This window comes from Oncorhynchus tshawytscha, linkage group LG30 (assembly GCF_018296145.1).
Source record: "Oncorhynchus tshawytscha isolate Ot180627B linkage group LG30, Otsh_v2.0, whole genome shotgun sequence".
Taxonomy (NCBI): Eukaryota; Metazoa; Chordata; class Actinopteri; order Salmoniformes; family Salmonidae; genus Oncorhynchus; species Oncorhynchus tshawytscha.
In genome coordinates this window covers 46,714,693-46,738,004 of record NC_056458.1, presented here as the reverse complement: position 1 = coordinate 46,738,004, position 23,312 = coordinate 46,714,693, and the positions used below count along the sequence as shown (strand labels likewise).

General features: G+C 42.0%; 2 protein-coding genes across 5 annotated transcripts; both read right to left on the bottom strand.

Moving 5' to 3' along the window:
• Positions 1-812: 812 nt before the first annotated feature.
• ggnbp2 (gametogenetin binding protein 2) lies at positions 813-15,788 on the bottom strand. Of its 3 annotated transcripts, none has more exons than XM_024393403.2 (14): positions 15,595-15,788; positions 14,754-14,858; positions 13,937-14,017; positions 13,493-13,746; positions 12,999-13,097; positions 12,202-12,315; positions 11,875-12,084; positions 7,555-7,729; positions 7,125-7,307; positions 6,455-6,683; positions 3,273-3,398; positions 2,229-2,380; positions 1,792-2,004; positions 813-1,596 (listed from the first exon to the last, which is right to left on the bottom strand). In XM_024393403.2, the coding sequence occupies exons 2-14, from the start codon at positions 14,844-14,846 to the stop codon at positions 1,408-1,410; spliced, it is 2,118 nt and encodes a 705-aa protein (XP_024249171.2). In that variant the 5' UTR covers positions 14,847-14,858; positions 15,595-15,788; the 3' UTR covers positions 813-1,407. The 3 variants fall into 3 exon arrangements, with proteins under 3 accessions (XP_024249171.2, XP_024249169.2, XP_024249170.2); XM_024393401.2 differs by having other exon boundaries at positions 14,754-14,880; positions 15,595-15,787; XM_024393402.2 differs by having other exon boundaries at positions 6,509-6,683; positions 14,754-14,880; positions 15,595-15,786.
• Positions 15,789-16,813: 1,025 nt separating this feature from the next.
• pigw (phosphatidylinositol glycan anchor biosynthesis, class W) lies at positions 16,814-23,210 on the bottom strand. Of its 2 annotated transcripts, none has more exons than XM_024393404.2 (2): positions 23,058-23,210; positions 16,814-20,048 (listed from the first exon to the last, which is right to left on the bottom strand). In XM_024393404.2, exon 2 carries the CDS (start codon positions 20,043-20,045, stop codon positions 18,540-18,542), a length of 1,506 nt encoding a protein of 501 aa, XP_024249172.2. In that variant the 5' UTR covers positions 20,046-20,048; positions 23,058-23,210; the 3' UTR covers positions 16,814-18,539. The 2 variants fall into 2 exon arrangements, with proteins under 2 accessions (XP_024249172.2, XP_042165202.1); XM_042309268.1 differs by having other exon boundaries at positions 23,054-23,199.
• Between the last annotated feature and the right edge of the window lie 102 nt (positions 23,211-23,312).

Sequence of the window (23,312 nt, the reverse complement as noted above, 5' to 3'; positions counted from 1 at the left end):
TCTAATAGAGGCGGAATTAACGTGTTTAGATTGCTCTTCGGTTGGTTCAAAAACAACGTCAATCATTCAGATGTTACTTCCTGGATCAGGACGCGTATTTGTTTAGTATGAAAAGACGAGTCTGACACCTCCACTGTGTTCATGAGTACTCTTCTTATTGAAAAACAGACATACGGGATTTTAGTGTGCAACCTACTGATAAATCATGTACTCTGATAACACTGTTGACGCAAGTCTCCTTTCGAATATGATTTCACAACGCATTCGTTTGGACATTTCCAACGCAGAAGTCATTTTGTTACATCTGATGACTGGAAAATAAAAAAAAATAACTTGCTCAGCCAGTGCTGGTCTCCAAAATAATCTTACGGCATTAGAACCACTGGTTCCTATGATTCTAACGATGCTTTTAGCTTTGGGATTCTTTTGGAAACCGGGCCCGGGATAGTTCCTTATTTATAAATTATACTAGCTTCTAAAAATGTATAAAAATAGATTCATAAGATAAAATTGGTATTTTTTTTTTTTTTTTTTAAAGTGACGAACACTCAAATCCAATAGTGCTGCAAATAAAATGGTTTGAGATCACAAATATGTCTGGAACAATGCGAAAGATGCATTCAATGCTTAAACATTGTGAATCTTTAAAGGAGACAAACGTCAACGTCACTATTTAAATGGTCAGCACCCAATCTGTGAGGGTAAACTCGTCATATCACGCCATCTCCTGGTGTCTTTATGAACATAGCACGAGCTGGTTGCCATGTCAGAAGAAAAAAAAAAGAAGTCAAACAGCACAAACAACTTTCTAATGCATATTAATAAATATTCTTTATTTTGTCAATTTTACACATTGCACCCTTTACATCACATCCAACCCCTGTTATAAATGGATGTTTTACTGTAAAATCTATTCAGATTATATAATTTCTGTACACATTTATTGGTACAACTTTTCCCACTAAAATGAAGCATCACAGAGGAAGAGACACGAGAAAAAAAATGGAAAATGCAAAAAACAAAAAAATAAGACTACCTAACATCTAAACCCTAATGTCACAGCTTGCAAGCTTAATTATCAGATCCACTGTGCTCTAAACCAACAGCCCTACAAAATGAGACCAGAAAAGAAACTGGGTTTGGTCAGGGTGGGACGGACGACAACAAGGACGGTGTGACAAGATGAACAGGTAGAGGTGACAGAAGATGAACAAAGGTGGGAAAATAGGAACCACATGTACTTCAAACCAAAGGGGGGTGGGGGCTCATTGAACAAGACACTAAAATGTACTACTGAATTCTTTCTCCTTTAAAAGGCGGTGTGAGCAGAGGGGTGGTAATCACCATGTGTGTTGTCCCAGTAACAAGATATCATGACAGTAGAGTAGTGCAACAGGAGCTAATTCATTAATTGACGCTGGTGGTGGCAGCAGCAAACCAATCTGCACCTCCGTGGCAGTACTTGGTGAATTTATCTTTCAGCCGCTGTCGGTACTGGTCACGGTTGTTGTAGAAGGACTTGTTGTTGTCCACAAAGGACTGGATCTCATCCTGCGTGAGGCAGTTCTCTTCATCGGAAGTCACTTCAGAGTCATCCTGTTTTCAGTACAAAAAAACCACAACACAAAAAAGCACTGATCAAATGGACCTTTCAAAACACACATTGAATAAATGCTTCACATCCTACCAACTCACACGGAACTCAAAACTAGTACAAATAATGATGTCAACACTGAAGTGACCATCCCAACTTTTGAAAAAAAAAAAAAAAAAAAAAAAAAAGTCACTGACCAGCAGTTCCATGAGACTCTTGGCACTGGTATCCTCCAGATAATGGCTGATCTTCTTTCGATGTTCTGCACGTGGTAACTGCGGTGGGATACTAGAAAAGATGTCGAGGCACAACTGGGCACACGTCTCTTTGGTTCTGCACACGGGTGACGTTGCAGCGGTGTTTTGCCCTTTCCTGTTCTCTTCCATAACACAAACCTCAGCATTTGGACCCTGGTTGAGAAAGACAAAAGTTTCTTTTTAATAGTTTTACCTGAGAAGCAATGAATGACCAGATCACATCTCTGACTGGGCTAATATATCCATCAGGAAAATCTGGCTAGGGGAAAGGTCAATTTCAATTATAAGCTATATGAATGGGAAACCACTAAAACAATGTTTTTTTAAAAGCAGGAAGTCCTGCTAAATCCCATCCCCTAATGACATTCTCATCTAACCTGATGGTAAGATAACAAGCCATTGTTCTTTCTTCTCTTATTCTTCTTCTTGCCCTTGGTGTTCTCTTCAGAGCTGGCCCAGCACTCCACACAGCTGTCCATACAGTCCTCCTCCTTGTCTTCAGCACATTGATGACCACACAAGTAGTCTCCTTCAGATGACAAGACGACAAGGATATGACAAGCATTCGATGCATGTATGCCACATTCTGAGCATTCCACACAATGACAAACAGCAACACTACTAGGGATGGAACATAAATAAGGTTTACAGCATTTTGGGGGGGGGGTCATAAGGTATAGAGCATTTTTTTGGGGGTCATAAGGTATACAGCATTTTGTTTTTTTGGGGGGGTCAAGGTATACAGCATTTTTTTGGGGGGGGTCATAAGGTATACAGCATTTTTTTGGGGGGTCATAAGGTATACAGCATTTTTTTTGGGGGGTCATAAGGTATACAGCATTTTTTTGGGGGGTCATAAGGTATACAGCATTTTTTTTTTTTGGGGGGTCATAAGGTATACAGCATGTTTTTTTGGGGGGCTGTTAAAAACCATATGAAATAATCTTAAAATTCCACGTGAATAGCGAAGAAAAGCTGTATCTCGCAATTTTTTGGCATGCAATACCTGATACCTTCAGTAAAGCAGAGGCTTATCAATGAATAGGTTAGGATCATCTACAGGCAACAGACCGAAGACTGAACACACACACACGCATCATTAGCAAAGCGAAAGAGCAGGTGCAGCCAGCGCATACGACTTCGTAATCCGTGTCTTGTCTTACAGGCCTCGCAAATTCCCAAAAGTAGCTTAAAGTTCCGCTTACTCGGGGTTCCCCAGGCCTTAACAGCCTATCGTCTAGTTAGGCCATAACACGGAAAATGTTTTGTAATAACTGCACTGTGATTAAAACTTGTGTGAGGGGAAAAAAAAAAGAAGTTTTGGGATCAGTTTTTTTCCCCTTAATGTTACGAATCCCCATTTTGTTCTAGCTTTGACACAACTAGCCACTATATGGACTATTAACTGAAGATGGACCAACCTGCTTCGTGGTGGTTGCAGATACCCTCAGCGCAGGCGACGTCACATCCTTCCTGTGAGCCAGGCTCGCTGCCTTCCATGCTAGACGAGTAACCACAGTCACTCCCATTACTGTGAGGCGAAAGACCTAAAGAAATGACCAAACAATTAAATAAATATACACTCAATGAGGCTGGTCTAGCAGGTAATGCCCCCCTACATATATACAAAAGTATGCAGACACCCCTTCAGTGGATTCAGCCATCTCAGCCACACCCGTTGCCGACAGGTGTATAAAATCAAGCACACAGCCATGCAATCTCCATAGACAAACGTTTGTCAAATGGCCTAACTGAAGTGCTCAGTGACTTTCAACGTGGCACCGTCATAGGATGTCACCTTTCCAACATGTCGGTTCGTCAAATGTCTGCCCGGGTAGAGCTGCCTCAACTGTAAGTGCTGTTATTATGATGTGGTAACGTCTAGGAGCAACAACGGCTCAGCCGCGAAGTGGTAGGCCACACAATCCTCACAGAATGGGACCGCCGAGCACTGAAGCGCTTAAAATGGTCTGTCCTTGGTGGCAAAACACTCACTACTGAGTCCCAAACTGCCTCTGGAAGCAGAGTGATAAATCCTGCTGCACCATCTGGCAGTCCATCGGACGAATCTCGGTTTGGCGGATGCCAGTAGAACATGTCCGAATGCATTCGTGGCAACTGTAAAGTTTGGTGGACGACAAATAATGCCTTGGGCTATTTTTCCATGGATCGGGCTAGGCCCCTTAGTTCTAGTGAAGGGAAATCTTAACGCTACAGCATACAATAACATTATAGACCATTCTGTGCTTCCGACTTTGTGGCAACAGTTTGTGTTAAGGCCCTGTTTCAGCATGACAATGCACCTGTGCACAAAGCGAGGTCCATACAGAAATGGTTTGTTGAGATCAGTGTTGAATAAATTGACTGGCCTTCAGAGCCCTGACCTCAACCCCATCGAACACCTTTTGGGATGAATTGGATCGCCGACTGCGAGTCAAGCCTAATCTACCAACATCAGAGCCCGATCTCACTAATGCTCATGGCTAAATGAAAGCAGGTCCCTCCAGCAATGTTCCAACATCTAGTGGAAAGCCTTCCCAGAAGAGTGGAGGCTGTTATAGCAGGAAAGGGGGGGACCAACTCCATATTAATGCCAAACATTTTGGAATGAGATGTTCAACTAGCAGGTGTCCACATACTTTTGTTCATGGTGTGCACACACACACACACACACACAGGTTAGGCAATGTCTGGAATAACACATCATCCTGTCCAGATATAGTTGCACTCGTAGGTGTCAAATGGCAGGAAAAACACAATATAAACTACACATTGGTTGAAACAGAAGTGTGATTTGGTGCATAATGTCATTCTAATAAAGATGCAGGAACAGCAGCAAAAACATGACCGAAGTCCCTTGCAGAATAAGAAAAAAGATCCAGGGAAAAGGACGGACAGATGACAAACCCTGTCAACATTTACAAGTCCATCCATCCATCCTGCTGAATTCACTACTCTGGGGCAGAAAAGGTCAACATTCTGGTGTTCCCTGACAGACATGGTAAAGCAACTACCCCTAAAATGGTTCCTCATTGCACTTAAAAAAAAAAAAAAAAAAAAAAGTTGTGGCCTATATTCAAATCTAGATGCATCTTATTGGAAGACAGACAGCCCCAAGCATAAGAAAAAATATTCTGTCAAACCGTAAGACTTAATAGCATTTTTTGTTGTTAAGGCTACTTTGTGTAACTTGTATGCCTATATTTAGGATGTGTACAGTTCAATATGCAAATTGCACATCATAATATGCTTAGGCTATTTGTTTTTAGCCTAAGCCAATGTTCATACATTGTTTTTATTAAAATAGGGTCATAAATCATGTTATAAATAATAATTTGTTTTATCTGATTGTATGTGTTTTGGATTTGCAGTTCGATAGGCAAAATAGGCCTATTTGTCTTATGGGTGAGCGGTTCGCTGATGTCAATGTTGTGAACAGAGTGTCCCATGGTGGTAGTGGGGTTATGGTATGGGCAGGTATAAGCTACGGACAACGAACACAATTACATTTTATCTATGGCAATTTGAATGCACAGAGAAACCGTGACGAGATGCCCGAGGCCCATTGTCGTGTCATTCATCCGCCGCCATCACCTCAGGTTTCAGCGTGATCTTTGTTGTTTTGTTTAAGATATCGGTGATGAACAGATTAATTTATTTCAATTGACTGATTTCCTTATATGAAACAAACTCAGTAAAAATGTATTTTTATTTATCTTTGAAAATTGTTGCATTTATATATTTTTGTTCAGTGTACATGCACATGCACCATTTGTAAGCTATTTAAAATAAAGTTGTTAGTATGATAACTTATAACTCATAATTCATTTATTTTTTGTTCCCGCTCATTGAAGTGCAGCTATAGGAACTTATATGCCCTACTGTTCATTGTGCAATTCAAGCACATTAATAAACGCTTTGTAAATAACACAAATAATTAATTTATAAATAATGTTTAGCCTACTGAAACTTTTATTGACAGTAGCCTACGTGTAGGTCTATAGCCTATTATGGTCTGTTTTGGTTTGCCAGGAGTGATTTTAGTGAAGGCAGTAACGTTCCAGGTTTGTTTCAACTTCCTATTCCATTAGTCGCTTGCAATTGTTTGTTCTCTCTCTCATTGTTACTATGTTTTTATTTAATGCTAAAAATCGCAAAACAACTTTAAGATTACTCCATTAAGCCTATAGTCATTCAAATGGTTGATCGTGAAAGACTAGGCTATTATTTTGAATAGCTTACAAATTGTGCATTTACACTGAAATAAAAATAAAAAACAATTTCAATGATTTTAGATGTTAAAACGATAAGCCAGACAGAGTGTTGACAACATACACCAGTCAGTGTAGGTACACATCCCAAGCCCACTGCTACTCTGCCTCCTGTCTGAATAAAGGGAAAATCATGAAATACACACACTGAACCACAGAGTTCAGCCTGTCGATTCATCAACGGGGACTGAAGATAACAATTAGCTGTCTAGCTAGGATATAAATACATCACATTTGCTCTTGAGATTCACATTTCAAATTGTAAAATGGTCCCTTAACTCAAATAAACACATTTCAGAAAGGATGGCTGTCATTGGTAAGATTGATCTTACCCAGGGTCAGGTGTCTGGTCTTGAGTGATGGTTGGATGGTGGTGACAGCATTACCTTTCTTGACTTTAGGAGAGCCCAGGATGGGCACGGTGCTGTCTGGGCAGCTGCAGGAAGTAGTGCTCTCGTTGCTGGTGACGACCACCTCCACACAGCTGACATGCCCCTCCTCCTCCTCCTCTCGGCTTCCACAGGCTTTGCAGCCACCGTTCTCCACAGACTCTAATGAACCCTGCATGGGGGGGATAACCGAGAATGACAGGACACTATCAGAGTAACATCCCTAAATGGCCAGACCATAGAAAAGGGAGAACAGTATTATGGGCAGTGACAGTTAAGGAATTTAAAAAACGCCAAACATTTGATAGCTATATTTGCCATTTAAAACCTACTGACGGCATTTGGAAAGTCTGAAATGTGACGAAGCACAATGTGTGAACAACAAGGTCACAAACAGAATGAATTATTAAGCCGTACAATGACATGGTTAGCCTGGATTAGAGGTCGACCTCTAGCCTGGATGAGGTTAACCAGATAATGTGGAACAAGCATGCTGATGGCATGTGAGGACAGTTTCCTATAACAGACTCACTGGTATTTCCCCTGTTGCCTCAGTGCTCGTGTGTGTGTGTGTGTGTGTGTGTGTGTGTGTGTGTGTAAAACGAAGCGTTACCTCAGCCAGGTTCTTGCCCTCAGCCTCCTGCTCAGACGTATCGAAGCCACACTTGTTTTTGCGTCTGTTCTTCTTCTTCTGTCTCTTCTTCTCCTGCTTCAGCTCCTTGGCCCTCTCCTCCTCCGACAGCTCCTCACACAGCTGCTCCAGACGACTGATGCCCTGCACCTTCTCCACCGCCGTCTGAGGGGAAAACGGGTGTTACCACGTCGTTATTATAAAGAGAGGAGTCCTGGCTAAATAAACATGATAAAAAAAAAAATGTATGTCAAATGAACCAATACATACACTGACATGCCACAACACTGTAAACATAGACGTGTCGGATGGGAAAGCACTCGCCATACATCACTTCCATCAACAAAATATGTCTGTCACATAAGCTTGTTATTGGTAGCCTAATGCTGGCAGGCATCGTGCAAACACAAACCTCAAAGCTTTTGCGTAAAGCATCGATGCCGAGGCAGAAGAGCATCTGCCAGGTCTGCTCCTCTGCCCTCAGTTTCTGCCAGATTCTGTGCAGTCGCTCGTACAGGTGGATGCCCAGGCAGGTGAGCACCTCTTCTTGTGCAATGTCAATGGTCTTGGCGTGTCGTTCTCTGCGTCTATAAACGAGAGAGAAGGGCAGGAGTCGTGTTAGAATTTGCACGTTAATTCTAGAATGGCATTCTAGAATGTCATATAATTCTAGAACGTTTAACTAGCAAACAAAAAAAAGGTAGTGAAGTACATCAGAAGGTCACCAGGAGAGTGAATCATACGTCACTACTATAGTGCTGGTCAAATATACTGAAACCTTGGTTTCCCACCAGAGAAAAGTTTCCATAAAATTCACTTCACTGTGCGTGATGACATAGTGCACATAAAATTCCATCTCATCTCATTTTCTACTCTAGTTATGGTTGTCAAAAAAAACTGTTGAGTTATATAGCAATTGTGCCGACTCCGGTCTTGGCACGTACTCTCTAGCCAACAGCTGGCAGATACATTGTGGGTATAGTCTACATGAGATTATCATGGACAAAAGAGTATTTGTTAAACAGCAGCCAAGCATCGATCATCATGTCATCAGAATAAGACCCTCGATATTTATTGGAAAGGAACATCAAGTCCATCACCGTGCACATTCACCACCCTGTGAGGTTCATCATAACTTATTTCATCTGTAGCCTAAAACTGCATGCTTTCCCCCCCAAGTCGTAATGGTAGGACCACACAACATATCGCGTGACTCCAAGTTTACTTCGATATGGTTATATAAATATTTTTTTTTACATAAAAAAGCTGTTCCCATAGCCATTTCTCACATAAATGTTAGAGACAAAAAGATCCCACCTTGTCTAGAGTATTTAGTTTGGTGAACATTTGGAAAGTTAACCGACAATTTTGCCCTTGCCATCCGGCCTGTCGTGACATTTCTTTTATCCAACGTACTTTACTTCCATAAAAAAAAGGATTGGATCGAAACGTGCTTAGTGTAATAAAATGCTGCTTAAAAAAAACACACAACTACAAGGGACTTGTGACTTGAGGCAGGGTAGCCTAGTGGTTAGAGCGGTGGACTAGTAACCGGAAGGTTGCAAGTTCAACCCCCTGAGCTGACAAGGTACAAATCTGTCGTTCTGCCCCTGAACAAGGCAGTTAACCCACTGTTCCTAGGCCGTCATTGAAAATAAGAATTTGTTCTTAACTGACTTGCCTAGTTAAATAAAAAGGTAAAATAAATAAAGGATTCAGACCTGGACACTAGGGACTAGACCTTGAGGTTACGGTGACTGGACTACATTACTGTCTGGGAGATGGTCGCACAGCCTTTGGCCAAGACAACTGCAGATAAACACTCCTTGTAGCCATGAGTTTGCAGCCCCTTTTCTACTGGAAGTTATGCCCATTTTTTTCCAGCAACAAACTCTTCTACTTCTTCAATGTTTAAAGGGGATGCCCTCCACCAACTTCTGTTCTCTGCACTCGCTGGTTTTGAATGTGATTCAGATCTGGACAGTCTAGCAACTCTTTTTGAACCATTCCTGGGTGCTTTTTTGGTGTGTGTTTGGGGCCTTCAATGGAGACCCAGTTTTTGGGACACTTAAACATTGGACTCAAAAACCTCTGATAGTCTGCTGATGTCATGCGCCATGCTCACATTTTTATTTTGCACTGAAACATGTATAAAAATAAATAAATCCCTGCTAGGGGGAAATGCAGGTTTTAACTAATTAAAACAAAAGAATATGATCAGTCTGCGTAAAATAGTGGTTAATGTGAACCTAACAAACAGATAAAAAGTATAAAGAAAGCATGCCATTGTTATTTGTTGCCTAGACTTTACTGCAAATGAACCTCAAGTCTCAAGTCAAATGAACCAAACGACACCAATATTGCAGTTAGCCATGACAGCCTTTATAAAAGAACGCCCGTTACCATGACAGCCTTTATAATAGAATGCCCGTTACCATGACAGCCTTTATCATAGAATGCCCATTACCATGACAGCCTTTATCATAGAACGCCCGTTACCATGACAGCCTTTACAAAACACCTAAATATTGCACTTGGGATTTTTTTTAAATATATATATATATAAAAAAAAAAGTAGAACAAGAATGAAACAGACATTCTATTTTTTCTCTATTATAGTGGCCACAATAGTAGACGTCGATCAAGCGCACAAGTCTACATGTGTGCAAAAATAACGTTCACTGAGTAAAAATGTTTTTGTTTTGTTTTAAGTATCATACTTTCAAGTTCAACACAACAAAACACTATTTTTTGGGCTACACTGCACATTATACACTTTCTGCCTGGGGACATGCTGTTCTACCATGTGCCAGCAGAGCATGATACCCTTTGTAGGCAATAATTTATCTCTTTCAGGCAGATAGTAACACCTGACATACCCCTTTTTATCCACTGTATTGAAGAAGTGAGAAATAGGGAAAGAGTGTTGTTCCATTCACCTCTATAGTGGCTTCCAGCTTAAACCAGGCCCAGCTCCACCTGATCCCTGAATCCACTTGTTTAACAAGCAACGCCTCATTTTCACCTAATTCTGTCATTGTGAAAATTAACCACATACTGTCGAGGGAAACCACTAGTTAACAGATCGTGGTTAGTTTGTTAGCCAGACAACTAATTTCACACAGATTGCCAGGGTCCAGTAAGCAACTAACGTGTTATAAATTTGAGGAACTGCCAGAATTTCCCCCCATTTTGTGGCCAAAATCAAATGCTTTCGATATAACGAACTTCACGTCAGGATATGCAACCGAGATGAATCCTTAATGTATGTGTGATATTAAACAGAGGGACTAAAATATTGGAATAAACATTTCAGAACAACTACGTCTGAATTATTATCCTGACACTTTCACAACTACGAGTCGAATAAGACATGGGCGAGATGACGAATTTTGGCAAAGAGATTTATTTATAGACTAATAAAAATCAGAAGCGGGTTTAGGTATGGGTGACGTGGGCAGCCGCCCAGGGCTTTCTGCTACTAAGATTGCCTGGGTCGGCACCGTGCGCGGCGCAAAAGGGGGAGGAAATCGCCAGGACGCCATAAAAGCTAGAACCGCCACATACACTTCAAACAAATAGCCAAACCGAGAACTGCAGACAAAAAATGCTTTCTGCTATTAAGATCAGTGAAATGTAGGCTAAACTGACAACGAAGTGAAGAGCAGAAATCTCAACTAGCAAGCAAGTAGCAGCAAAATTCTGGCAAGGAGTGATTTTCGGCACAACAGCGGCAAGGAGTCGTATACCAGTTAATACTAAAGCGAATTGGTTAGGTCACTAATGTTAACTCATCTGAAGTTGTAACGTTAGCTAGCTAACGGCAAGATGCCTTTCCAGAGCGCTAGCTGATGTTGTAACTAGTAAATTGGTTGTCTCTTTCTTCAGTCGAGGTGCTGCGCTGCATTCTGTTATGTGAACGATTGGCTGAGCCTTGGATACAGCAGCCCGTAGTGATCCAAACGCACATCACTCATCCGCTTACAGCCCGTAGTGATCCAAACGCGCATCACTCATCCGCTTACAGCCCGTAGTGATCCAAACGCACATCACTCATCCGCTTACAGCCCGTAGTGATCCAAACGCGCATCACTCATCCGCTTACAGCCCGTAGTGATCCAAACGCGCATCACTCATCCGCTTACAGCCCGTAGTGATCCAAACGCACATCACTCATCCGCTTACAGCCCGTAGTGATCCAAACGCACATCACTCATCTGCTTACAGCCCGTAGTGATCCAAACGCACATCACTCATCCGCTTACAGCCCGTAGTGATCCAAACGCACATCACTCATCCGCTTTCAGCCAGTAGTGATCCAAACGTTTCTCATCGATCTACACGAATCGCATTGGTCACCTATTTTGGATTCAAAACGGCGAATTTCGCCGAAAGGTGACTAGTTTCTCCATGCCTGTGGAGTGGCTGAATCCCATCCAAACCTACGGCAAGTGCTGACAACAGCAGTTGGTGGAGAGCACCCCTCAAACACTGAAGAAAGAGAGCAGTTAAAGGCCGTGCAATCAAGTACCAGCTGTGGGGCCAATCATTAGGTCCAGGATTTCTATATATATTTTTTTAATATGTGGGAGACCAAATGTTCTTTCTTTCAATATCAACAAATTTTTAGAAGACACAAGGAATTATTTAAGTTTAAAAGACCATTTATTTGTCCAGTACTGAAGGTTACTACATGTGTATAGAACAAAGGAAAAAGCAGCAGTCTACTTACTCGTAACCTCCGGAGAACTCCGGCTCAGCCCGGCCCAGTAGATGTGCCATAAAGTCAGTCTCACAGCAGACGTGGACGTGGTGCTCTTGGGGACAGCAGCGGAGTCCCTCGTACAAGGCAGCACAGTAGCCCTTCTCTTTAGTGCAGTCTAGCTCCCCTATAAGGATGTTGTATGCTCTCAGTACCTTGTTCTTGCAGTCAGTACAGAACCTGAAAGGAAGACAAAATTAAAACACTAGTACAATTTCCTAAACAGTCTAATGCGAAAATAAAGCCCATTGGATGTAAACATGGCCTATATTACATAAAACCATTACCGTGACTTACCTGTGCTTGCGCAAGTATGTTTCCAGGGTCTCCTGGAGGCAGGTGCTGTCGATCAGGACGACTTCGTCCCTGCACTCCTGAGACATGAGCTCCCACACATCCATCCAGCTTCCCCTGTCAGCAGCAAATCCCCATCGTTAACATCATGCACGGCTCAATCAATCAGCGTATTATTTCAATAAATTAACCTATCAAGTCAGCTTCACAAAAAAAAAGGACAGGCGTGCCAACATAACGTCGACGAGTATTCACTGGATTTAAAATGCTCTTTAACTCAGAAGTATTTTACTTTCAAAAAGCTTCACAGATGTACATGTGCACAACATGATCCAGACAATGACGTAAACTACTTCAGACTGGCGCTAACTAACTAGCATCCAGAAATGCTACGAAGAAATGCTCTGAATGAACGAGCTGTGTTTGCTTTGCTGCCTACCTGCTGGGGGCCTGAAGTGGTCCAGAGTGAAAAATGACGCTACATCTGTTGTCTGTCTTGGCTCCTCCATCTTTGTCTTTCTCTAAACCTAGCCTTTTGTCTACGCTCCCTTCTCCTCTAAAGATTCAGAGATTTTCTCAAAGACACTACAATATTGCACATCACAAATTACGTCCTGCCGTTTCAAAAGCCTAGTTTGGCCCTGGTATGACAAATGTGGACATTCAGCCTTCATTTAATGTACAAGGTCTGAGAGAACAGGCTTTACAACTTGTTTTTTCAAAAATGGAATCATACATGACATCAAGTTCAATACAAGCAGTTTAATAGATGATAAAAAGCAGTGGTAAATGTGACTCACCCCAAAGGCTTTGGTTTGTGTGTTTCTAAGGAGTGCAACTGGCAGCGTTTATTCTTTTTGCTTTTTGGAATGGCATTGATCATGTCATTTAACTTTGACCTACACACACACAAAAAAAAAAACATTCTCCTGTTTAGCACATTACTTATACTAATAGTTTACCATAAATACATAGTGGTCAGATTGTTTCAGTACTTACATATGCTAAACAAAAAAACCTTCCACACACACACAAATACAGCCGATTCTCACAGGGAATCACATTCTCACATTCTCATAACACAAGAAATAGTGTGTAATATTTCTGCTGTCAATCGAGGGCACAGTTTAGAAAGATTGTTTCTTAGGTAAATTGGCCAATAAAGTACAGATAAAAGATAAGCCACAGCAAGAGTCGTTCTTGTGGTCAATAAAAGGTAGGCTTCAAGTGAAGCAGTCTGACAGGCCAAGTAAGTATGAAGGTTACAGAAGTATTAGTCTCGCGTCTCACTCACCCGTGGATGTAAAATAGGGTGTAGAGCGTCTTTGCGTCAGCCATGCAGGTCTTGGTGACAGACAGCACGCCGGTGGGCTTCACAGTGAGGGGCTCCAGTGCCGGGTTCCCGGACTCCACCAGCTGGGAAAAGAGGCGCTCCACGCTCCGCCTGCAGCCCACACACGGCACCAGCTGGGAGAGGGCGCTGAACACCTCCCTGGAAGTTACCATCATGGCGATGTTCAGGTCCTGCTGCTTCAGCATGCTGTGATGCTGAGGGGGGGGGGGACAGAAGAAGGCAGGCACACGAGACACCACTTGACTTAGTACCGTGTGTAATAGTTAAGTGTTGAAGAAATAAAAAGGCATAATCCTTGAGCAAACTATGACCAACAGTCTTATGGGTAAATATTATCCAGACATGTTTGAAAGGTACACCCAAATCTTCTGTCACGGCACTCACCTCGACAAACTGCTTCATCTGAGAGCTGTTGATTTGGTGAGTGTCAAGGTTCATGACACTGTCAATAAACTCCATCACCATCTGTAATTTAAAAATAGGGGCATATATTGATAGTGAAAGTGTCATTAGCACAAGTATCCCACAACGCGACTGGTACACAGGCTAAGAGGAGGAATTGAAACTATCCCCTAAATGAATGCTATTTCAACATTAACCTGTCCATACAGTTCCTGCATAGCCAACACACACACACACACACACATATACATATACATATACACATATATATATATATATATATCCAGGCTCAGTACCCAATAATGCTCAAAGGATAACCATTTAGGTTAGCCACCCACCCAGCTAACAAGCTACCTAGCAACCGCATACTATTAACAGTTTCACCGGTTAGCTGGTCAGTTAGGCTGGCCTAAACAGCTCAGAAAACACATTTCTAAAATACATTGCGTAAACGTAACATCAGGGAATCCTTGTAAATTCGTGACAGATCGAGATAGCTATTTTGCCATAAAAACGAGCCAACAAACAACATTGTTGACTGGGAAAGCCGGTTGGAGAATCGGGCTAGCTAAGTTAGCTTGCTAACGCTAGCTTGTTGGAGAGGCCTAGTTACAGGTAGTCACATCTCGCTCAACAACTCAACGTTAATAAAGCATTTTGACCAGAGTTTTTCCTGGTCGACATAGCTATCTTCTTTCAGAAGAGTATCTGATTGCAAAAGCCTTATAAAAATAAAAAAAAACTAACTACAGCAAACATGTACGAGACGGTAAAAAATAAATAAATTGTTTTTTTTTACCGTGAGAGTGTCATCGATGTATAAGGGAATCTGTCTTGCGAGGAAAGGGAAGTCCTCTTCCCCGTCCCTGCAAACCGCAACGAGGCGCGCCATGTCTTCCAGCTCCTGTCGTGGTGGGGAAAGCAGCCTGTTCACAGACGGACGAGCAAATACAACAGTCGCAGTTTCACCAATAGCTTTGGGCTTAACGTTTTTACACCGCGGGTCATTTCAATTTCTATGCCGTGTCATGGCGTAAAACCAACCCCCCCCCCACCCCCACAATTAAAATAAATAAATATATATATATATATATATAAAATTGGAAGGTGACATTGCAATGTATCGTTAACTAGTTAATTAACTTTAGTCAAATGTCATGACAATATGGAAACGGTAACAATTTTCCTGAGCTATTCTTCAAACGCATAACGTGGTTGACAAATTGGACCTATTCTCTGGTATATTTATCATGGCTAACTGGCTAGTGAAGTGGATGCTAATTACATGTGAACATTTGGGATGAACAGTAGTAACATTTACTCTCTATAGTTTTAAAAAGAACTTCAATTGGTTTGAAACTGAGGCGCAATATTTTAAGAAGATACAACAAACAAAAAAAACTCCAGTCATGTGTTAGATTAGGCTTTGTGTATATTTACTAGTAACTAGTTGTGGTTAACATTAAGTTAGTTAGTTACGTTCAGGGTCTGAGGAAATTCTAATTTAATAAAAAACGCCAGGAGACAGCTGGTTAACTCTCGCCTCAGACAGGGTAAAGGACTTAATAACATATCTTGTCCATGTTCAAATGTAATGACAATTTTTGTTAAACACAAGCAACACATCGTACATTACTTACCCGCTTTTAAAAGTTGCCTTTTTATACAAAAAAATTAAATAAAACAAGTGCGACAGAGGTGTATGTGCCGGCGGCAGAATATTCATCTAACCTTCGCCCTCAAGACGTACCAACCAAAAAATAACTTCCGGCCAGGGTCTGTGCAATCCGAGATTATTGGGACGTCCCTAACCTTTAACCTCGTGATTTTGGAGGTATGGCAACGAGAGACCAAAGATTTGTATAACTAAACCTAGATAAGACCACAGCCCGTCGTTTTAAATGAAAACAAAGAGTCATAGTGGGCAGAACAAGCAAGGAAATGGGCAAAGCCAATCACGATTTTAGCGAGATCCTATTGGTGCGTTCTATTAATAATTTGCATATTTATGTTAGGCAACGCCCACTCTGTGAAGTGCGCGTGTGCAAAAACTCAATTCGCCTTTGCACTCCTTCTAAACAACTGCATTTTTTAATACTTTGACAAAGGGTAAAGTCTAAAAAAAATTGTCCACTCTGTTCGTAACATATTATAGTTTTGGGAACAGAGAACTGTATTGAGATCAAAGGTTTCATCGATGAGAAAATTAGCAGAATATCGGCCAAAATCCATCTCGTTCCATCTTCTCCCACTGCCATCCACTGGGCTTCCTCTCACTACCATATTTGGTAGTGAGTGGAAACGCCAAGCGGATGCTTCATATTTATACATCTGGTGAAATATTTGTCTCATTGTTATATCTGTGGCAGACTTCTCTTCAAATCAAATCAAATTTTATTGGTCACATACACATGGTTAGGAGATGTTAATTCGAGTGTTGCGAAATGCTTACCACAACCCTAACCTTAACCCTAGCGTTTCCCAAACTCGGTGCACGTTTTGGTTTTTAGCTACACAGCTGATTCACATTATCAAAGCTTGATGATTAGTTGAATCAGCTGTGTAGTTCTAGGACAAAAAACAAAACTTGAACCCCATTCGAGTCCCGAGTTTGGGAAATCCTGCCGTAACCATTTGAAATGTCGACTTCAATGGGTGTTATGGCCGTCCCAAGGATTCTTAATAGCACTAACCCTACTGGAAGTTATTTTTCAAAATCGAACGCTAGGGGTCGACAAAGGGGGGAAATGTTATTTCTGGTGGACCTAAACAGTAAAGATGAAATTCTGTTTTTTTTTCCTCCTGGCTGGCTCTATGATATATTGGATCAAAGTGACATTAAATGTGAATTATAAACGAAACATTTCAAAGTAGTTTATTATCAAGAGATCATATTTGTACAACATATTTGCATAATATTTACATTGGCAACTTTTGGGAGGGAGGATAGAAGGAAGGAAGGGAGGGAGGAAGGAAGGAAGGAAGGAAGGAAGGAAGGGAGGGAGGAAGGGAGGAAGGAAAGGTTAGTTCAAAACTTTGACACAGTTGTCATGTCAATACATCCGTCAGTGCTGCTGTAAACCACATAGCAACAGACATGCCAAACGGGAGAAGCATAAAACAAATTGACATCAGTGGCGACCGATTTTCATGCTAATATTCTAAAATCTGCATAAAAATCAACATGTGCATTTCCCCACCAGAGATGTATTTTCCATCAAATGTACTTGGCTGTGCGTGATGACTGTGCGTAGTGCACTTCAAAATGACTTCTGTTCAATTCCCACGTACCAAATAAAAAAATACAAGCTAAATGAGTTCCCATCACATTTTCAACTCCACTGAAGGTTTTGTCGCAAAACATTTATGCGTTATATTAGGGATTGTGCCCTCTGGTCTTGGCATGTGCGCTCCAGCCAACAGCTGGCAGATACAATGTGGGTATAGTCTACATGATGGGATTCAAAAAATAGTATTTGTTAAACAGCAGCCAAGCATCGATCATCATGTCACCAGAATAAGACCCTCGATATTTATTGGAAAGGAACATCAAGTCCATCACCGTGCACATTCACCACCCCGTGAGGTTCATCATAACTTATTTCATCTGTAGCCGATTAAACTGCACGGTTCCAAGGGGTCATAGTGGGCTTTCTGTGTTAGAAACACAAATACTTAAATACATGTGGTGAATCTGACACATTTATTATTTCTCAATTCAATAGTGTTTGAACAACACAAGTGAATGAAGTATATCTGTAATAATAATTTAAAGTAAAAATGACCTGTTTCCATTAGGTGTAGCTACAATCCAAAATTGAACGAAGTACATCTAAAAATGTATTTTGTGCATAAACTCATCTCCGTGCACTTTCACCACCCCGTGAAGTTCATCATCATTTATTTCATCTGTAGCCTAATAAACTGCACGGTTCCAAGGGGTCATAGTGGGCTTACCACACAACATATCATCGAGTGACTCCCAAGTTAACTTTGATATTTTTCCACACATTCCAACACCATTTCTCACATAATTAATTTTACAGACACAAAAAGATCGCAGCATGTCGAACGAACAAATTCTGTCGGCATTTACAAAGATCGTCCTGAAACGACCCGTTTTCATCACAGCTGTCAGGATTTTCTTTTAATACGGTATGACTTTACCCACATTAAAACAGGATGAAAACGTGGTTAGTGATGTTTTGAGTTGTTTTTGTGTTTCACCAAAATTAGCTTGAGATGATTTTACTGCAACACTGTGTCCACGTTGCTTGATGTAGGCGTTCCAAAGAGCTGTCTGTCAAGTGGAGCTCATGAATATAAGATCCCTGCCCACTCAGCCTGTATTTTCTAACTTCCTGGTAGTTAGCCATGAGAGAAATGTTTAAATTAAATTATGGGTGATATTTTAGTTACTCAAAAGGCTATTTTACATGGAAATCAGAATGACTATTCGGGACCTTTAACACCAACTATAATATGGAAAACAATGTCACAAAACACTACAGTGTATTGGAATAAGTCTACGACTTAATTAAAAGAAGAAGAACAGGCAGGCATTGTAAAGAGAATGGCCCTGTGCTTACCAGAATTTTACTGTGATTTTCATGAGATGTAAAATATATATTGCAAAACTATTTATGAACATGTATGACAGCAAAACACACACAGAAATGTAATCACTACTATTGAATGTATCTACGAGCACATTTGTGATTCCAGTCAGTAAATTGGCAAGCATGAAAAACAACAACTGATTACGGTTGACAGCTTGAATGAGACAAAGTCCCTCAACTTTCTTCTCCATTTTCTCCTCAGATACAGAGGCTTCCTTTCTACAAGGATACCAGGAAGACGACACCAGTACGCAACCCGATACCGTTTTCATAAAAAACAAAATAACATCAGCAGTTGCTAAACAGGACAAGAAAAACATGGACTGGGCAATGGTCCAGAGGCAGAACGGTAGATTGGCCATCCTGCGAGACACTGGCTCAACAGAGGCCTGACACAGGATCAAGCCAGTATACAACACAGCACTTCCCAATAAGAGATTCCAAATCACTCTGATCCACTCTTTGACCTGTGTCCTTGGTCGCATTACATACAGTCCAATCTGGACCCCTGCCATATAGATGGCTATGTAGCCCACAACAGATGAAACGCCCTCCATGTTGGCTTGCAGAAAGCCTCCCGTCCTGTCATTGTTGTGGATGATGGAATACTTCAGTCCAGACATCTCCAGGGTCACTTGGTAAAGTCCTCCAATCAGAAGGGCCAGGAGCCATGACCCGTTGACAGGGAACAGAGCCAATAGCACAGAGGCCGCCACTCGGACTATGGCTAGGGTGAAGAAGAAATTCCAGTGCACGCCGTACTCAGACACGTGCTCGTGGTAACCAGACATTTTCACACTCACCAGCCTGGCCAAGCCTAGAATGACCAGGGGCCAGACAGACACGAGCTGTTTAACCACTTGGCTTAACTTGGATCCTGAGACTTCCTTCCTCCGTGCCTCTGGGCAGACCAGGGCGTTGGCGAGGACATAGGCTCCAACACCAAAGTCCATAACCCCTGTTCCATAGGTTTCTGTTTTTGCATAGCGTCTTGGGAACACGCTGAAGTCGACAGCTAGAATGCTAATGGCCGTTTTCACATTGACCAGGACTCGAAAGATCGTCACAAAGGGCACCTGGTCGCACTGAACATGGCTCTGGAAGAAGCTCTTGGCAGCAGTGTCCTTAGAAGTTGCGCTGGGCCTGGTTGGCCTGGTTGGCCTTTTGGTACGGTAGATATAGCATAGCACAGCCCCAGACACGACAGTCAGGCCCAGGATGACTAGGTGAAGGATGTCACTCAGAACGGTACATGATAAGACCAGGGGCAGTATGATCATGGAGAAGTCCAGGACGAGGTGGGCGATCCAGGGGAGGGGGAGCGCCCCCCTACCCAGATGGTATAGAATCAGAAACAGTCCTCTGCTGATCAGGCACAGTGGGGCCAGAAAGGAGCCCAGGGCAACTTCCCCAAGGCTGGTCCCATTCAGATTGCTGACAAACGCCTCCTTCAATTCCTTCTGACTTGACATTTCCTACAAAGGAGGAGAAGAGAATCATCATTCCAACACCTCAAAGTATTAGGATATAAGGACACCCTTGCCATTACCCTAACCCCTACCATTACCCTAACCCCTACCATTACCCTAACATTACCCTGACCCCTACCATTACCCTAACCCCTACCATTACCCTAACCCCTACCATTACCCTAACCCCTACCATTACCCTAACCCCATACCATTACCCTAACCCCTACCATTACCCTAACCCCTACCATTACCCTAACCCCATGCCATTACCCTAACCCCTACCATTACCCTGACCCCTACCATTACCCTGACCCCTACCATTACCCTAACCTCCTACCATTACCCTAACCTCCTACCATTACCCTAACCCCTACCATTACCCTAACCTCTGCCATTACCCTAACCCCTACCATTACCCTAAACCCTGCCATTACCCTAACCCCTGCCATTACCCTAACCTCTGCCATTACCCTAACCCCTACCATTACCCTAAACCCTGCCATTACCCTAACCCCTGCCATTACCCTAACCCCTGCCATTACCCTAACCCCTACCATTACCCTAACCCATACCATTACCCTAACCCCCTACCATTACCCTAACCCCTACCATTACCCTAACCCCTGCCATTACCATAACCCCTGCCATTACCCTAACCTCTGCCATTACCCTAACCTCCTACCATTACCCCAACCCCTGCCATTACCCTAACCCCTACCATTACCCTAACCCCTACCATTACCCTAACCCCTACCATTACCCTAACCCCTACCATTACCCTAACCCCATGCCATTACCATTACCCTGACCCCATACCATTACCCTAACCCCTACCCTAACCCTTACCATTACCCTGACCCCTACCATTACCCTAACCCCTACCATTACCCTAACCCCTACCATTACCCTAACCCCCTACCATTACCCTAACCTCCTACCATTACCCTAACCCCTGCCATTACCCTAACCCCATGCCATTACCCTAACCCTTACCATTACCCTAACCCCTACCATTACCCTAACCCCTACCATTACCCTAACCCCTGCCATTACCCTAACCTCCTACCATTACCCCAACCCCTGCCATTACCCTAACCCCTGCCATTACTCTAACCCCTACCATTACCCTAACCCCTACCATTACCCTAACCCCTACCATTACCCTAACCCCATGCCATTACCATTACCCTGACCCCTACCATTACCCTAACCCTTACCCTGACCCCTACCATTACCCTGACCCCTACCATTACCCTAACCCCTGCCATTACCATTTTCCTAACCCCTACCCTGACCCCTTAAAAGTTCAACTCAGCGAAATAACATTGCCTCTAGAAGCACTGCAAATATTGCAGTGAGCGAGATTCAAGACTTCGCTCTCACACAGGTAGACACAGTATCTGAGCATGCGGATGGGTTTTCTTCAGGGGTAAAAATCCATTTGAATTCAATCCCTTTTTCATTTGAACAAAACCTTCCATACATATTTGCAGAGTGTAGAAGTGGCTTTTTAGACCTGAACGACAAAATATTTGGGTGCTCAAAGTTAACCCATTTTTGCATACCCCACCATACATCTCTTCATCACTTGAAAAGATACATGGTTTAAATATTATTTAAAAGCTTACAAACAGGCTTATTAAAGAATTGTATAATGTCTGGGAAAAAAACTACTTTTAAATAAAATGTGTTTATTTATTTTTCTTTAATGTCAATGATCTAAAACACAGATTTTTTTCTCATATTCTATTATCTTGTTGCTTAGACCATATTTTACATCATCCAAGAGGCGTGTTGTGCCCGCCACCGGTTGAGACACATGCTCTTGAATACAGGGTGAGAATACCCTTTTCAAAATGGTACCACAAAGATGGTTGGAGGTCCACACATCAGAGAAAGTTGACATGAATATCTGTTGTTTTAAATTAAACTCTCTCCTCCATAGGAAACAATAGAAATATAGATAATAGAATAGACATGTCCATTTGACGGTGGGTGGACCGTGATAGATCTTTGTGGTAGTATTTAGAAGTAAAATTGTCAATTCAATAAAAAATATCAACGCCAAGAGTGTGCAAAGCTGTCATCAAGGCGAAGGGTGGCTACTCTGAAGATTCACAAATTTCAAATATATTTTGATTTATTTAACACATTTTTGGTTAATACATGATTCCATATGTGTTATTTCTTGGTTTTGATGTCGTCACTATTGTTAAAAAAAATAATATTAAAGTTAAGAAATACCCTAGAATGAGTAGGTGTGTCCAAACTTTTGACTGGTACTGTATTTAAGGTCATCTGGAGGCGAAATAAACGCACACCTGTTTAGACGAGGTGCTGGCTAGCGGAGTAGAACACTTGAAAAAGAAAATGAGAGCCGCACACTCTAGGAGCTCAGATGCAATAATTGAATAACCTAATAACCAACGTTTCGACAGACAAGCTGTCTTCATCTTATAATGACAAACACTGTGGGTCACTAGTTTAAATAGCGTCAAATGGAAACGAGCGTGGAATCGTTTGAAAGGTCATCCAACTCGGAATTCTAAATCGGAATCTAACTCGGCAAGTCAGTTAAAAGAACAAGTTATTATTTAACAATGACGCCTACACCGGCCAAACACTCCCCCAACCCGGAAGACGCTGGGCTAATTGTGAGCCGCCCTGTGGGACTCCCGATCACGGCCGGTTGTGATAGCCCAGGATCGAACCAGGGTCTGTAGTGACGCCTCTAGCACTGAGATGCAGTGCCGGGAGCATACTCAGGATCCAGTTGAGACTTTTACATGAGGAGATAGATAAGCAGTATATATATATATATATATATATATATGAAGTACAAGCAAATATAAGTTTACTTTTATGCCAACCAACTCGTTATTTCATTACAAAATGTGATTACAAGATTGAAAATCATTTACGCCTCAATCAGACAATAAATCTGGCTAGCCAGCATTTGGCGCTAACATCACAAACACACAGAAAAGACTAGATTATTTTTTTTCCACCTACCGCACTTTACTTCGGTTCAAAACAAATCTCCGTTTATAATAGACGAATCGTCCTAGATTAATCTGAAATAAAATGTATCCCACATCCTCGATGAATGTATTTAAAAAACTACCACAACCTGGTGAATTCTTACTTCCGCGTTCTGCAGCTGGGCGTTTCTGTGTTCTACGTCACGAAGAGTGTGCGTACTATGCGCATGTCTCAGCAGCCGGTGTGAGCAAAACGAGGCGGGTTAAGTGTTTTTTGTCCTTCACT